General features: G+C 40.2%; 1 protein-coding gene and 8 non-coding genes across 9 annotated transcripts in view; 1 reads left to right on the top strand and 8 right to left on the bottom strand.

Annotated features, from left to right (window-relative positions):
* Positions 1-534: 534 nt before the first annotated feature.
* Positions 535-645, bottom strand: trnal-caa (transfer RNA leucine (anticodon CAA)). The gene is made up of 2 exons: positions 608-645; positions 535-580 (listed from the first exon to the last, which is right to left on the bottom strand). It is a non-coding gene; the product is annotated as a tRNA-Leu (tRNA).
* A 544-nt stretch (positions 646-1,189) lies between these two features.
* Positions 1,190-1,301, bottom strand: trnal-caa (transfer RNA leucine (anticodon CAA)). Its single transcript has 2 exons — positions 1,264-1,301; positions 1,190-1,235 (listed from the first exon to the last, which is right to left on the bottom strand). It is a non-coding gene; the product is annotated as a tRNA-Leu (tRNA).
* Positions 1,302-1,847: 546 nt separating this feature from the next.
* On the bottom strand, positions 1,848-1,959 carry trnal-caa (transfer RNA leucine (anticodon CAA)). Its single transcript has 2 exons — positions 1,922-1,959; positions 1,848-1,893 (listed from the first exon to the last, which is right to left on the bottom strand). It is a non-coding gene; the product is annotated as a tRNA-Leu (tRNA).
* A 546-nt stretch (positions 1,960-2,505) lies between these two features.
* Positions 2,506-2,617, bottom strand: trnal-caa (transfer RNA leucine (anticodon CAA)). Its single transcript has 2 exons — positions 2,580-2,617; positions 2,506-2,551 (listed from the first exon to the last, which is right to left on the bottom strand). It is a non-coding gene; the product is annotated as a tRNA-Leu (tRNA).
* A 546-nt stretch (positions 2,618-3,163) lies between these two features.
* Positions 3,164-3,275, bottom strand: trnal-caa (transfer RNA leucine (anticodon CAA)). The gene is made up of 2 exons: positions 3,238-3,275; positions 3,164-3,209 (listed from the first exon to the last, which is right to left on the bottom strand). It is a non-coding gene; the product is annotated as a tRNA-Leu (tRNA).
* A 546-nt stretch (positions 3,276-3,821) lies between these two features.
* trnal-caa (transfer RNA leucine (anticodon CAA)) lies at positions 3,822-3,933 on the bottom strand. The gene is made up of 2 exons: positions 3,896-3,933; positions 3,822-3,867 (listed from the first exon to the last, which is right to left on the bottom strand). It is a non-coding gene; the product is annotated as a tRNA-Leu (tRNA).
* A 1,204-nt stretch (positions 3,934-5,137) lies between these two features.
* trnal-caa (transfer RNA leucine (anticodon CAA)) lies at positions 5,138-5,249 on the bottom strand. Its single transcript has 2 exons — positions 5,212-5,249; positions 5,138-5,183 (listed from the first exon to the last, which is right to left on the bottom strand). It is a non-coding gene; the product is annotated as a tRNA-Leu (tRNA).
* Positions 5,250-6,250: 1,001 nt separating this feature from the next.
* trnal-caa (transfer RNA leucine (anticodon CAA)) lies at positions 6,251-6,362 on the bottom strand. Its single transcript has 2 exons — positions 6,325-6,362; positions 6,251-6,296 (listed from the first exon to the last, which is right to left on the bottom strand). It is a non-coding gene; the product is annotated as a tRNA-Leu (tRNA).
* A 3,493-nt stretch (positions 6,363-9,855) lies between these two features.
* LOC113063401 (acyl-CoA:lysophosphatidylglycerol acyltransferase 1-like) overlaps positions 9,856-13,686 on the top strand; it is a 34,176-nt gene continuing 30,345 nt past the window's right edge. The window contains exons 1-2 of the mRNA XM_026233763.1: positions 9,856-10,321; positions 11,397-11,649. Of these exons, the coding sequence (XP_026089548.1) occupies positions 11,412-11,649 (238 nt within the window). The 5' untranslated portion in view covers positions 9,856-10,321; positions 11,397-11,411. The remainder of the gene's footprint in view (positions 10,322-11,396; positions 11,650-13,686) is intronic.

Below are 13,686 nucleotides of genomic sequence, written 5' to 3'. Positions count from 1 at the left end.
AGTTGAGGTTGAAATTCTATCAGTGAAGTTCTTCAGATGTCATAATAAAGGATGTAAAATATATTATTTGTTGTCTCATAATTAATTCCATTTCTATTTCTAGTCTAGTCATTCCAAAAGAGCATTTGTCAGAAGTGTGAGTAGATCCCGCACCTCCATTGGGGAATCAGAAAACTCAGCAACTGAGAGGGGTGAAAATTCTTGAGTTTGGCGCCTTGGAGCACTGTGCCTTTTTGACATATTCACCCAAATAACTGAAGTGCAATTCTCACAGTGAAGTTGGTCAGATGGAAAAAATAAAGGATCCAAATATATATATTTTTGATTGTCTCATAATTAGTTACAATTGTATTTCTAGTCTGCTCACTAAAAAAGAGTCTTTGTCAGAAGTCCGATTTGAACCCAAGGCTACATTTGGAGGCTGGAAAGGACAGTTTTATCACTAGAGCTGGTTAGAAGCGAAGTAAAGTGTCCAAACTGTAGAATTTACTCTCTAAACGTTGATTCCAAGTCAGTTGACTTCAAAAGATCCATTGTCAGAAGTGGGATTTGAACCCACGCCTCCATTTGGAGACCAGAAACCTCAGCAACTGAGAAGGGGATGTGTCTTGAGTCTGGCGCCTTAGACCACTCGGCCATTCTGACATATTCTACAAGTAATTGAGGTGCAATTCTATCAGTGAAGTTGTTCAGATGCATAATAAAGGATGTAAAATATATTATTTGTTGTCTCATAATTAATTCCATTTCTATTTCTAGTCTAGTCATTCCAAAAGAGCATTTGTCAGAAGTGTGAGTAGATCCCGCACCTCCATTGGGGAATCAGAAAACTCAGCAACTGAGAGGGGTGAAAATTCTTGAGTTTGGCGCCTTGGAGCACTGTGCCTTTTTGACATATTCACCCAAATAACTGAAGTGCAATTCTCACAGTGAAGTTGGTCAGATGGAAAAAATAAAGGATCCAAATATATATATTTTTGATGTCTCATAATTAGTTACAATTATATTTCTAGTCTGCTCACTACAAAAGAGTCTTTGTCAGAAGTCAGATTTTGAACCCAAGCTACATTTGGAGGCTGGAAAGGACAGTTTTATCACTAGAGCTGGTTAGAAGCGAAGCAAAGTGTCCAAACTGTAGAATTAAATCTCTAAACATTGATTGCAAGTCAGTTGACTTCAAAAGAACCACTGTCAGAAGTGGGATTTGAACCCACGCCTCCATTTGGAGACCAGAAACCTCAGCAACTGAGAAGGGGGATGTGTCTTGAGTCTGGCGCCTTAGACCACTCGGCGATTCTGACACATTCAGCAAGTAGTTGAGGTGCAATTCTATCAGTGAAGTTGTTCAGATGGCATAATAAAGGATGTAAAATATATTATTTGTTGTCTCATAATTAATTCCATTTCTATTTCTAGTCTAGTCATTCCAAAAAAGCATTTGTCAGAAGTGTGAGTAGATCCCGCACCTCCATTGGGAATCAGAAAACTCAGCAAGTGAGAGGGGTGAAAATTCTTTGAGTTTGGCGCCTTGGAGCACTGTGCCTTTTTGACATATTCACCCAAATAACTGAAGTGCAATTCTCACAGTGAAGTTGGTCAGATGGAAAAAATAAAGGATCCAAATATATATATTTTTGATTGTCTCATAATTAGTTACAATTGTATTTCTAGTCTGCTCACTACAAAAGAGTCTTTGTCAGAAGTCCGATTTGAACCCAAGGCTACATTTGGAGGCTGGAAAGGACAGTTTTATCACTAGAGCTGGTTAGAAGCGAAGCAAAGTGTCCAAACTGTAGAATTAAATCTCTAAACATTGATTGCAAGTCAGTTGACTTCAAAAGAACCACTGTCAGAAGTGGGATTTGAACCCACCCCTCCATTTGGAGACCAGAAACCTCAGCAACTGAGAAGGGGGATGTGTCTTGAGTCTGGCGCCTTAGACCACTCGGCCATTCTGACACATTCAGCAAGTAGTTGAGGTGCAATTCTATCAGTGAAGTTGTTCAGATGGCATAATAAAGGATGTAAAATATATTATTTGTTGTCTCATAATTAATTCCATTTCTATTTCTAGTCTAGTCATTCCAAAAGAGCATTTGTCAGAAGTGTGAGTAGATCCCGCACCTCCATTGGGGAATCAGAAAACTCAGCAAGTGAGAGGGGTGAAAATTCTTGAGTTTGGCGCCTTGGAGCACTGTGCCTTTTTGACATATTCACCCAAATAACTGAAGTGCAATTCTCACAGTGAAGTTGGTCAGATGGAAAAAATAAAGGATCCAAATATATATATTTTTGATTGTCTCATAATTAGTTACAATTGTATTTCTAGTCTGCTCACTACAAAAGAGTCTTTGTCAGAAGTCCGATTTGAATCCAAGGCTACATTTGGAGGCTGGAAAGGACAGTTTCATCACTAGAGTTGGTTAGAGGCTAAGTAAAGTGTCCAAACTGTAGAATTTACTCTCTAAACGTTGATTCCAAGTCAGCTGACTTCAAAAGATCCATTGTCAGAAGTGGGATTTGAACCCACGCCTCCATTTGGAGACCAGAAACCTCAGCAACTGAGAAGGGGGATGTGTCTTGAGTCTGGCGCCTTAGACCACTCAGCCATTCTGACATATTCTACAAGTAATTGAGATGCAATTCTATCAGTGAAGTTGTTCAGATGGCATAATAAAGGATGTAAAATATATTATTTGTTGTCTCATAATTAATTCCATTTCTATTTCTAGTCTAGTCATTCCAAAAGAGCATTTGTCAGAAGTGTGAGTAGATCCCGCACCTCCATTGGGGAATCAGAAAACTCAGCAACTGAGAGGGGTGAAAATTCTTGAGTTTGGCGCCTTGGAGCACTGTGCCTTTTTGACATATTCACCCAAATAACTGAAGTGCAATTCTCACAGTGAAGTTGGTCAGATGGAAAAAATAAAGGATCCAAATATATATATTTTTGATTGTCTCATAATTAGTTACAATTATATTTCTAGTCTGCTCACTACAAAAGAGTCTTTGTCAGAAGTCCGATTTGAACCCAAGGCTACATTTGGAGGCTGGAAAGGACAGTTTTATCACTAGAGCTGGTTAGAAGCGAAGCAAAGTGTCCAAACTGTAGAATTTACTCTCTAAACGTTGATTCCAAGTCAGTTGACTTCAAAAGATCCATTGTCAGAAGTGGGATTTGAACCCACGCCTCCATTTGGAGACCAGAAACCTCAGCAACTGAGAAGGGGGATGTGTCTTGAGTCTGGCGCCTTAGACCACTCGGCCATTCTGACATATTCTACAAGTAATTGAGATGCAATTCTATCAGTGAAGTTGTTCAGATGGCATAATAAAGGATGTAAAATATATTATTTGTTGTCTCATAATTAATTCCATTTCTATTTCTAGTCTAGTCATTCCAAAAGAGCATTTGTCAGAAGTGTGAGTAGATCCCGCACCTCCATTGGGGAATCAGAAAACTCAGCAACTGAGAGGGGTGAAAATTCTTGAGTTTGGCGCCTTGGAGCACTGTGCCTTTTTGACATATTCACCCAAATAACTGAAGTGCAATTCTCACAGTGAAGTTGGTCAGATGGAAAAAATAAAGGATCCAAATATATATATTTTTGATTGTCTCATAATTAGTTACAATTATATTTCTAGTCTGCTCACTACAAAAGAGTCTTTGTCAGAAGTCAGATTTGAACCCAAGGCTACATTTGGAGGCTGGAAAGGACAGTTTTATCACTAGAGCTGGTTAGAAGCGAAGCAAAGTGTCCAAACTGTAGAATTAAATCTCTAAACATTGATTGCAAGTCAGTTGACTTCAAAAGAACCACTGTCAGAAGTGGGATTTGAACCCACGCCTCCATTTGGAGACCAGAAACCTCAGCAACTGAGAAGGGGGATGTGTCTTGAGTCTGGCGCCTTAGACCACTCGGCGATTCTGACACATTCAGCAAGTAGTTGAGGTGCAATTCTATCAGTGAAGTTGTTCAGATGGCATAATAAAGGATGTAAAATATATTATTTGTTGTCTCATAATTAATTCCATTTCTATTTCTAGTCTAGTCATTCCAAAAGAGCATTTGTCAGAAGTGTGAGTAGATCCCGCACCTCCATTGGGGAATCAGAAAACTCAGCAAGTGAGAGGGGTGAAAATTCTTGAGTTTGGCGCCTTGGAGCACTGTGCCTTTTTGACATATTCACCCAAATAACTGAAGTGCAATTCTCACAGTGAAGTTGGTCAGATGGAAAAAATAAAGGATCCAAATATATATATTTTTGATTGTCTCATAATTAGTTACAATTGTATTTCTAGTCTGCTCACTACAAAAGAGTCTTTGTCAGAAGTCCGATTTGAACCCAAGGCTACATTTGGAGGCTGGAAAGGACAGTTTTATCACTAGAGCTGGTTAGAAGCGAAGCAAAGTGTCCAAACTGTAGAATTAAATCTCTAAACATTGATTGCAAGTCAGTTGACTTCAAAAGAACCACTGTCAGAAGTGGGATTTGAACCCACCCCTCCATTTGGAGACCAGAAACCTCAGCAACTGAGAAGGGGGATGTGTCTTGAGTCCGGCGCCTTAGACCACTCGGCCATTCTGACACATTCAGCAAGTAGTTGAGGTGCAATTCTATCAGTGAAGTTGTTCAGATGGCATAATAAAGGATGTAAAATATATTATTTGTTGTCTCATAATTAATTCCATTTCTATTTCTAGTCTAGTCATTCCAAAAGAGCATTTGTCAGAAGTGTGAGTAGATCCCGCACCTCCATTGGGGAATCAGAAAACTCAGCAACTGAGAGGGGTGAAAATTCTTGAGTTTGGCGCCTTGGAGCACTGTGCCTTTTTGACATATTCACCCAAATAACTGAAGTGCAATTCTCACAGTGAAGTTGGTCAGATGGAAAAAATAAAGGATCCAAATATATATATTTTTGATTGTCTCATAATTAGTTACAATTATATTTCTAGTCTGCTCACTACAAAAGAGTCTTTGTCAGAAGTCAGATTTGAACCCAAGGCTACATTTGGAGGCTGGAAAGGACAGTTTTATCACTAGAGCTGGTTAGAAGCGAAGCAAAGTGTCCAAACTGTAGAATTAAATCTCTAAACATTGATTGCAAGTCAGTTGACTTCAAAAGAACCACTGTCAGAAGTGGGATTTGAACCCACGCCTCCATTTGGAGACCAGAAACCTCAGCAACTGAGAAGGGGGATGTGTCTTGAGTCTGGCGCCTTAGACCACTCGGCCATTCTGACATATCCCGCAAATAGTTGAGGTGAAATTCTATCAGTGAAGTTCTTCAGATGTCATAATAAAGGATGTAAAATATATTATTTGTTGTCTCATAATTAATTCCATTTCTATTTCTAGTCTAGTCATTCCAAAAGAGCATTTGTCAGAAGTGTGAGTAGATCCCGCACCTCCATTGGGGAATCAGAAAACTCAGCAACTGAGAGGGGTGAAAATTCTTGAGTTTGGCGCCTTGGAGCACTGTGCCTTTTTGACATATTCACTCAAATAGCTGAAGTGCAATTCTCACAGTGAAGTTGGTCAGATGGAAAAAATAAAGGATCCAAATATATATATTTTTGATTGTCTCATAATTAGTTACAATTATACCCATGCCTCCAATTGGAGACCAGAAACCTCAGCAACTGAGAAGGTGGATGTGTCTTGAGTCTGGCACCTTAGACCACTCGGCCATTCTGACATATTTTACAAGTAATTGAGATGCAATTCTATCAGTGAAGTTGTTCAGATGGCATAATAAAGGATGTAAAATATATTATTTGTTGTCTCATAATTAATTCCATTTCTATTTCTAGTCTAGTCATTCCAAAAGAGCATTTGTCAGAAGTGTGAGTAGATCCCGCACCTCCATTGGGGAATCAGAAAACTCAGCAACTGAGAGGGGTGAAAATTCTTGAGTTTGGCGCCTTGGAGCACTGTGCCTTTTTGACATATTCACCCAAATAACTGAAGTGCAATTCTCACAGTGAAGTTGGTCAAATGGAAAAAATAAAGGATCCAAATATATATATTTTTGATTGTCTCATAATTAGTTACAATTATATTTCTAGTCCGCTCACTACAAAAGAGTCTTTGTCAGAAGTCAGATTTGAACCCAAGGCTACATTTGGAGGCTGGAAAGGACAGTTTTATCACTAGAGCTGGTTAGAAGCTAAGCAAAGTGTCCAAACTGTAGAATTTACTCTCTAAACATTGATTGCAAGTCAGTTGACTTCAAAAGAACCACTGTCAGAAGTGGGATTTGAACCCACGCCTCCATTTGGAGACCAGAAACCTCAGCAACTGAGAAGGGGGATGTGTCTTGAGTCTGGCGCCTTAGACCACTCGGCCATTCTGACGCATTCAGCAAGTAGTTGGGGTGCAATTCTATCAGTGAAGTTGTTCAGATGGCATAATAAAGGATGTAAAATATATTATTTGTTGTCTCATAATTAATTCCATTTCTATTTCTAGTCTAGTCATTCCAAAAGAGCATTTGTCAGAAGTGTGAGTAGATCCCGCACCTCCATTGGGGAATCAGAAAACTCAGCAACTGAGAGGGGTGAAAATTCTTGAGTTTGGCGCCTTGGAGCACTGTGCCTTTTTGACATATTCACCCAAATAACTGAAGTGCAATTCTCACAGTGAAGTTGGTCAGATGGAAAAAATAAAGGATCCAAATATATATATTTTTGATTGTCTCATAATTAGTTACAATTGTATTTCTAGTCTGCTCACTACAAAAGAGTCTTTGTCAGAAGTCCGATTTGAATCCAAGGCTACATTTGGAGGCTGGAAAGGACAGTTTTATCACTAGAGCTGGTTAGAAGCAAAGCAAAGTGTCCAAACTGTAGAATTAAATCTCTAAACGTTGATTCCAAGTCATTTGATTTCAAAAGAACCATTGTCAGAAGTGGGATTTGAACCCACCTTTTGGAGACCAGAAACTTCAGCAACTGAGAAGGGGGATGTGTCTTGAGACTGGCACCTTAGACCACTCGGCCATTCTGAAATATTCCATGAGCAATTGAGGTGCAATTACACATCCCACACCTCCATTGGGAAAGCAGAAAACTCATGGAGATGGAATGGTACATCTAGCGCTGCAGAGTTTCCTTCCATTAGTGAAAGACTGTCATGTTCTTATCAGAATGGACAACACGGCGGTGGTGGAGTACATCAATCGCCAGGGAGGTTTGCGTTCGCGACTCCTGCAGGGATTAGAGAGACAGCTGCTGTTTATGGACTGACAGGGTACTTCTGTCGATCCGAGCAGTGCACATAGTGGGCAGTTTGAATTGCGCCGCAGACATGCTGTCCAGGGACGGCATTGTACATGGAGAATGGAGGGCTAGTGGCATTATTATGACCTTCCTACAGGAACGTCTGGATGCTGGCAGTTCTCCATCTACAGCGAAAGTCTACATGGCTGCTATTGCCGTTTTTCGTCACTTGCTAGACAGTCATTCAGTGGGGAGGCACCCCTTGATAACGAGCTTTCTCCGGGGAGCTAAGCGGCTTAATCCACCCCACCTTCGTCAAATGCCGGTCTGGGACCTGTCGTTAGTGCTTAGTGCGTTGTCTGACCCACCTTTTGAACCAGCCGAGTTTAGCGACCTTAAAGTGCTCTCATTTAAGACAGGGCTACTGCTCGCTAGCTTGTGGGAAATGAGTGGGAACAGCGCTGTTGTCAGTGAACAGCGCGTGTATGCAGTTTGGACCGGACGATTGCATGGTCAGACATTTACCCAAACCTGGCTATTCGCCTAAAGTGCTCTTAACGCCGTTCAGAGCTCAGATAGTTAAAATTCAAGCAATTTCCCCCAAGGAGTACAGTAATTCAGTGTCTCAGAAGTGCGTTTTGTGCCCCGTGCAGGCCTGTGTGTGCCCTGTGCACTTATGTGAACAGAACTAGCCAGTTTCAAACTTCAGAGCAGCTTTTCGTCTGCTACACGGGTGCCAAGAAGGGCAGTGCGCTGTCGGAGCAGAGGCTATCACACTGGATAGTGGAGGCTCTGCGACTGGCTTATGCTTCCCGTGGAACCTCCTGCCCAATCGGGGTGCACGCCCACTCCACAAGGAGTTTGGTGTTGTCATAGGCTTGGGCGAAAGGCATGTTTATTCAGGACATTTGTTTCTCAATGGAGGTTCAGGTCCTGAATAACGGAGCTAAAGAGTTCCCTGAGAGGAGGGAATGAGACATTACGTAACCTGCAGTGTGGAAAGCCTTCCAGCCTCATAGCTCTCGTTCAGTCGAAGATTCTGAGGTTTTTGGCGCCCGTCGTCACCTATATTGAGGGCTGTCAGCCAATCAGGTGAGGGCGGGGGCACAATTGGCTTATTGAGTTATTCAATCAGACTTCATAATTTCAAGGTAATGGATTTCCCCATACCTAATGTCTCGCCCCCTCCTCTTAGGGAACTAAGGTAACATGAGTAACAGGAGATGTTCTCAGTCACAACATATGACACGATGATTATTGCTGTGGCGGGTTTGCAATAATCTATGATGTGTCCCTGTTTGCGTACATGGAGGTCATGTGACAAGAACCAAACCAATCAGCTTCATCCTTTCCCGCAAAAACGTTGAAAGTACAGCCAGGATGAAGGAACAGCTGATCATAGCTGTATATGGATAGCCATTTTTAAATAAATTAAATAGCAGATCTGCTGCAAGCGATTTTTAATGCTGCAAATCAATTTATCCAATTTATCCGAAATTTCCGCGTCTTCATGGAGAGAGCGGGTCATGGTTGCTTAGCAACGACAGATGCCTCAGGAGTGCAAGTGACCAAAGGTTTTTGGAAAAATCAGAAAGCGGCGTGCCTAGCGTTTTACATGCGTTTTTAGGTGGGATATGTGAATGGCCCCTTAACGTACCTCTGTATGTCCCTAAACACTCTTCTGCTGCAGCATCTCTAAACAGCGCTGTTATTACATCTCTAGTGAGAAATGTGATGTGTAGCCTTTCAGATGCTACACTATATAGTCTAAATTATAAAATTGTCAGGGCAGCGCTGACAACACCTTTTTGTGTAAACTGCGTGACCGTTATTACTGTTTTACTATTCAAAGTGATATGGAACTCTAATGCGGTCAAGAGAGCTGCCTGGAACTACGTTCGCCATGCTTTTCCCAGAAAATAATTGTGCACCTCAGAATTAATCAGCCAATCAGATTCAAGCATTAAACAGCCCTGTAGTATATGAGTGAATAATAAACTCAATCCCTCTTACTATGCATTCTACTGCAAAGATCACACAAAAGAGTCATGCACATAGAATTGCTTTCCAAAACTTCACTTGCTTCCACTTCCTCAGGGTTTACATTATTTATTTATTTATCAGATTTTCTCTTGGAAACCCAATGTTAACCACTTTTCAATTAACCTGGTGATTTCTTATGGTTATTAAACAAAATAGTATCTGAGAGTAAAGTCCAATCAATGGAACTACCTAATTTAGTAAGTAGGTAAAACCTCATAAAAAAAAATCTGATTCTAATAGAAATTTTAAGTCATTAATGATCATCCACTTCTTTAAAACAGACAGACAGACATAGCTAGAGAAATAGAGACTTACTGTTTTTGAATTGGCCACTAGGGGTCAGATTTGACCAACTTTTCAAATTACAGCTTCCACGAAATACTACCAAAAGCATTAAATAGAATATTATTTGGTTTCATTTTGTTTTAAAATGTGGTTAGGGAGTTTCTTTTTAAGACTATTTTAATCTAGAGACTGTATTGTGTGGACACTTTAGTTTCCTGCACTTCCAAAGATGCTCCTTTCTATGTTCCACTTGTAGTAATATCCACATGATCCTGGGATCTTCAGCAACAGAGCTGGCTCAGTACCGGTGCGCGTGCCCTCACTGAGTCTGCGCGTGTCCGCGGCCTGTGGTAGGAGCTGTTTTATACAGTCTATGGGTAGGAGGTCCAGAATAACGGAGCTAAAGATCATCATCTTCCCGAAGGAGAGGCCCAGTGAATACATGCCTGACACGCCTCATCCGGAGCGGAAAGATGAGTTTACTCGTCTGATCTCAAACGTCTTCGGTTGACTGTTACAGTGTTCGGTTCGGGGAGTCGAGCGCAGATCGAGAGGTTCGGCCGCGGGACTCCAGCAACATGCGAGTGTGTAACTGAAACGCATGCATTCGAGCAGGAAACAGACTCACGGAACCAAGTCAAGCCGTGGAGTAGACGATCTTAAGCTCTCGGGTACACCGTTCATCTTCGTCCTCTACATGTGACCGAGCCGAACTCTCCGAACCCGTCTGCAGCTTCACCAGCAGGCTGCGCGTTAGCACGGTGACGGTGAGAAAACACTTTCTTGTGAAGATTCGAGGATTCAAATGTTTTTTTTGTACCGTCGAAGCGTTTTATTAGATCTGGATGGCTGTTCTGATCCGGTTCGTCTAGGGTGGGTAACGGATCCGTCAAGGACTTTAGTCCAAATCTCATTAAATACCCGAATCAGCCAGACACCGGCCACTTCGTATGAAGGACAGACAGTCGGAGATTATCCAGTGAAATAAGCACTCAAGATTTGATTTCAATAAATAAATAATCATACAATGATCAGATGTGACCGTTAAACTGAATCAATGACCCGAGTTTGCTTCGCATTAGCTTAGCATGCTAACACATTATCGCAAGCACACACACATTTTGCTTTATTTAACAGCAGTGTTTGTATATATTATCATGTTTTATTTATTCTATTACGTGTCTACGTTTGTATTGTTAGAAAAATACTCACGCTTTTGAATAAACTGGCAGTGCTGTTAAAGCAGCAGTAAAAACTATGTAGCATGCTAGCAGGGATAGCACTGTGTTCAACACCTCATTTTAAACATTTCACCTTCATTCAAAGGATTTGTATCTGATTGACCGTAAAAAATGAATGAAAGCCGTGCAAACATAAATAAATGAAATGAAGTGTGTTTACCTGAAGCATGTCTTTTATATCCAATCAAGTGTAGTTATAGCATATATCTTTATATGTTATATAAATAATTATAACGACCGTTATTCTCATCGTTATTATTCTGTACAGGTTTGTTTTTATGGCATGCACTTATGCATGTTATTGTGATAAAGTGGGTCTTAGTTTCTTTGGTTAACTTGAAGTAGCTCCTCCTCAACATGCTTATCAGCAAAGACACTATTTAATTCGATTCAAAGTGTTTGTTCTGTCAGTATGAACCGGCTCATGTTTACCTTCAATTACTTGATGTGTGTTAGTAAATCGGCTCTCATTCCTAAGCTGCATCTCTATACATTGAGGATTTCTTTTTTTCTTTCTTGGTTTTTAAAGACACCTCCACGTTTAAACACGCCACATCAGTGTGCTGAGATTTAATTCACTTGGGTGTTTTCTTTTTTGCAGGCAGGACAGTACAGTATGGCTCCCCATCTGGACACGGCTCGCAGATTGTTCTGGATCTTAATGAACTCGCTGCTCCGGTTCACCTTCATGTTTGTGAATAACTGTGTGGCAATCCCGTCCTACTGCCTCTATCTGTTAGTCCTGCAGCCTTTACGAGTTCTAGATGCGCCCACTTTCTGGTACATCGAAGGGGTCATGTTCAGGTGGTTACTGGCGATGGTGGCGTCTTGGGGCTGGTGTGCAGGTTACACGGGTAAGACCGTCTTTAACTACCTCTTCTGACTTCTGAAATGTTCTATTTTACTGCCTGAGCATGTAAAACAACCTTTTTTCAACTAAGCCTAGCAGGGTGCTAGACTTCAGTCAGAATCTCTAGTATATCTTCTATTGGCGCTAAAATTTGACTTCTGAGTGCAGATCTATTGACTGTTTTTCATCTTTATTGACTCTCACACTCTAGGGTTTCCTGTGTTTGGATCGATTTCCTTATTTTCTTGGGGAGACAAGTTTGATTAAGCTGTTAGAGTGTGTTTTTTTGCTTTAATAGAGTGTGTTTGGACCGTATTATACAGTGGGAACCTCATGGGAGGTCTCTGTTTACCTCACATCTCTACTGACGAATCCACATCATCATTCATCAGAGACTAGAAGTGTTGTCCGTATTTCTTCATGTGTCGTTTGTTACAAGTATCGATTTGAATTAGACTTTTTCATTTGAAAGAGATTTTGGGTTTTCCTCGTAAAGGAGATTTGAATTTATGGCTAGGTTGGATCTAGGAGAGTTGATGCACCGCCTGCTTACTCACGGGTATTTCATGGGTAATTTCATTTATTGCATGCTGGTACTGAGAGTAGCCAGTGTGTTGATTGTGCGCAGAAAGCTCTAGACTGATTATGTGGACCACGAGATGGAAGTGCAGGGGCTTGGACAGTCAGACGATCACAAAGACAGATAAAGACGGTTTGTCAACTTTCAAAAGGTAGTGAGCAGTGCTCCACAGTTTGGCATGCTTTATTTAATTAAAAATAATTTAGCATAGATTTTATGAGCTCATTTGTTTAGAGAATAATATTTGTACTTTAAAAGGTAAAATGTTATTTAAAAAAAAAAAGAAATAGTGACCAGTTTCTAGGGCTGCGTGATATACTTGAATTTTTTTTATTGCTGTGTATTTATTATTGTATTTTCTGTTCCCTCTTACAAGAGTTATATTCTTTTTCTAATTAACGGAACCATTATTTGAACCAGCAGCTGTTGTGGCCAAGTAAATTTGGTTTGTTTAAAATAAATTCTAAAAAAATGGTAATAATAAAAATGTAGTTGGAAATAATTAAGGCATGTTTTTCCTTTAAAGAATACATTTAAATTGTATTTTATATATATATATATATATATATGTATATGCGTGTATTGTAACCTGCATGTATACATCAAAAATACATTATAGTGCATTAAGAATTCCATGGCTTATGTTTGATTTTATTTTTCGAGTGATAACACTCAAAATTGAGTCTCACAGAGGAGAGTCGAACTGGCTATTCAAACACTGCTTTTGCAACTGACATTTAAATCAGGAATATCATATATCAGAGATTTCCAGTAAGTAGGTCTCTTTAATATGGTGAAGTGGTGGATAGACAAGCTTCCCTAAGACAAATTCCTTAATTCTGTGTTGTCACGTTTGGAGTGTGTTTGGCATGCTTCAGCTATACAGTTGAATCTGGAAGAAGTTGATTGGTAGTAGAAGGAACCATGTGAGAATTGCCTACAGTTTTAGGGTTTCGCTAAGCTGTGAGCTAAATGCTCACAAATTGGGATGAGCAGTATTTGGAAAGCAACAAGAATGTTAAATTATTAATTGTGCTTTTGTTATTGAATACCTGCTCATGTGTAGCTGAGCTGGGAGACACGTGGATGGTGTCTTCAGTTTAAAGGCCGTCCTTGAACCCTAAAAGGAAAATATGGTGTTTTTCTATAAGAACTGATGATAAAAAGAGTATAGATTATCATATTTGTCAGTCAAGGTCAAAGTTATGTGTCGTAATTTCTCACCTGTTTAGAATATTACACAAGATCCCTCACCACACTGATAAGAGGATGACGTGATGATGCAGGTCGAGATAACTGTGTTTGGCAGAGGTTGAATCTCCCTGTTGTTTACCTGCTTGACTGCATCCTTTTAAAGAAAGCACAAAACACAGATCAGTTCTCACCTGTCCTGAAGGAATGACCTTACTCAAAAATGAAAATTTTGTCATTACCGTATTTTTCGGACTATAAGTCGTACTT

The sequence above is a fragment of the Carassius auratus genome, chromosome 45 (genome assembly GCF_003368295.1).
Source record: "Carassius auratus strain Wakin chromosome 45, ASM336829v1, whole genome shotgun sequence".
Taxonomy (NCBI): domain Eukaryota; kingdom Metazoa; phylum Chordata; class Actinopteri; order Cypriniformes; family Cyprinidae; genus Carassius; species Carassius auratus.
Note: the sequence above shows the minus strand (reverse complement) of the source record. Positions and strands in the feature narration are given on the sequence as shown.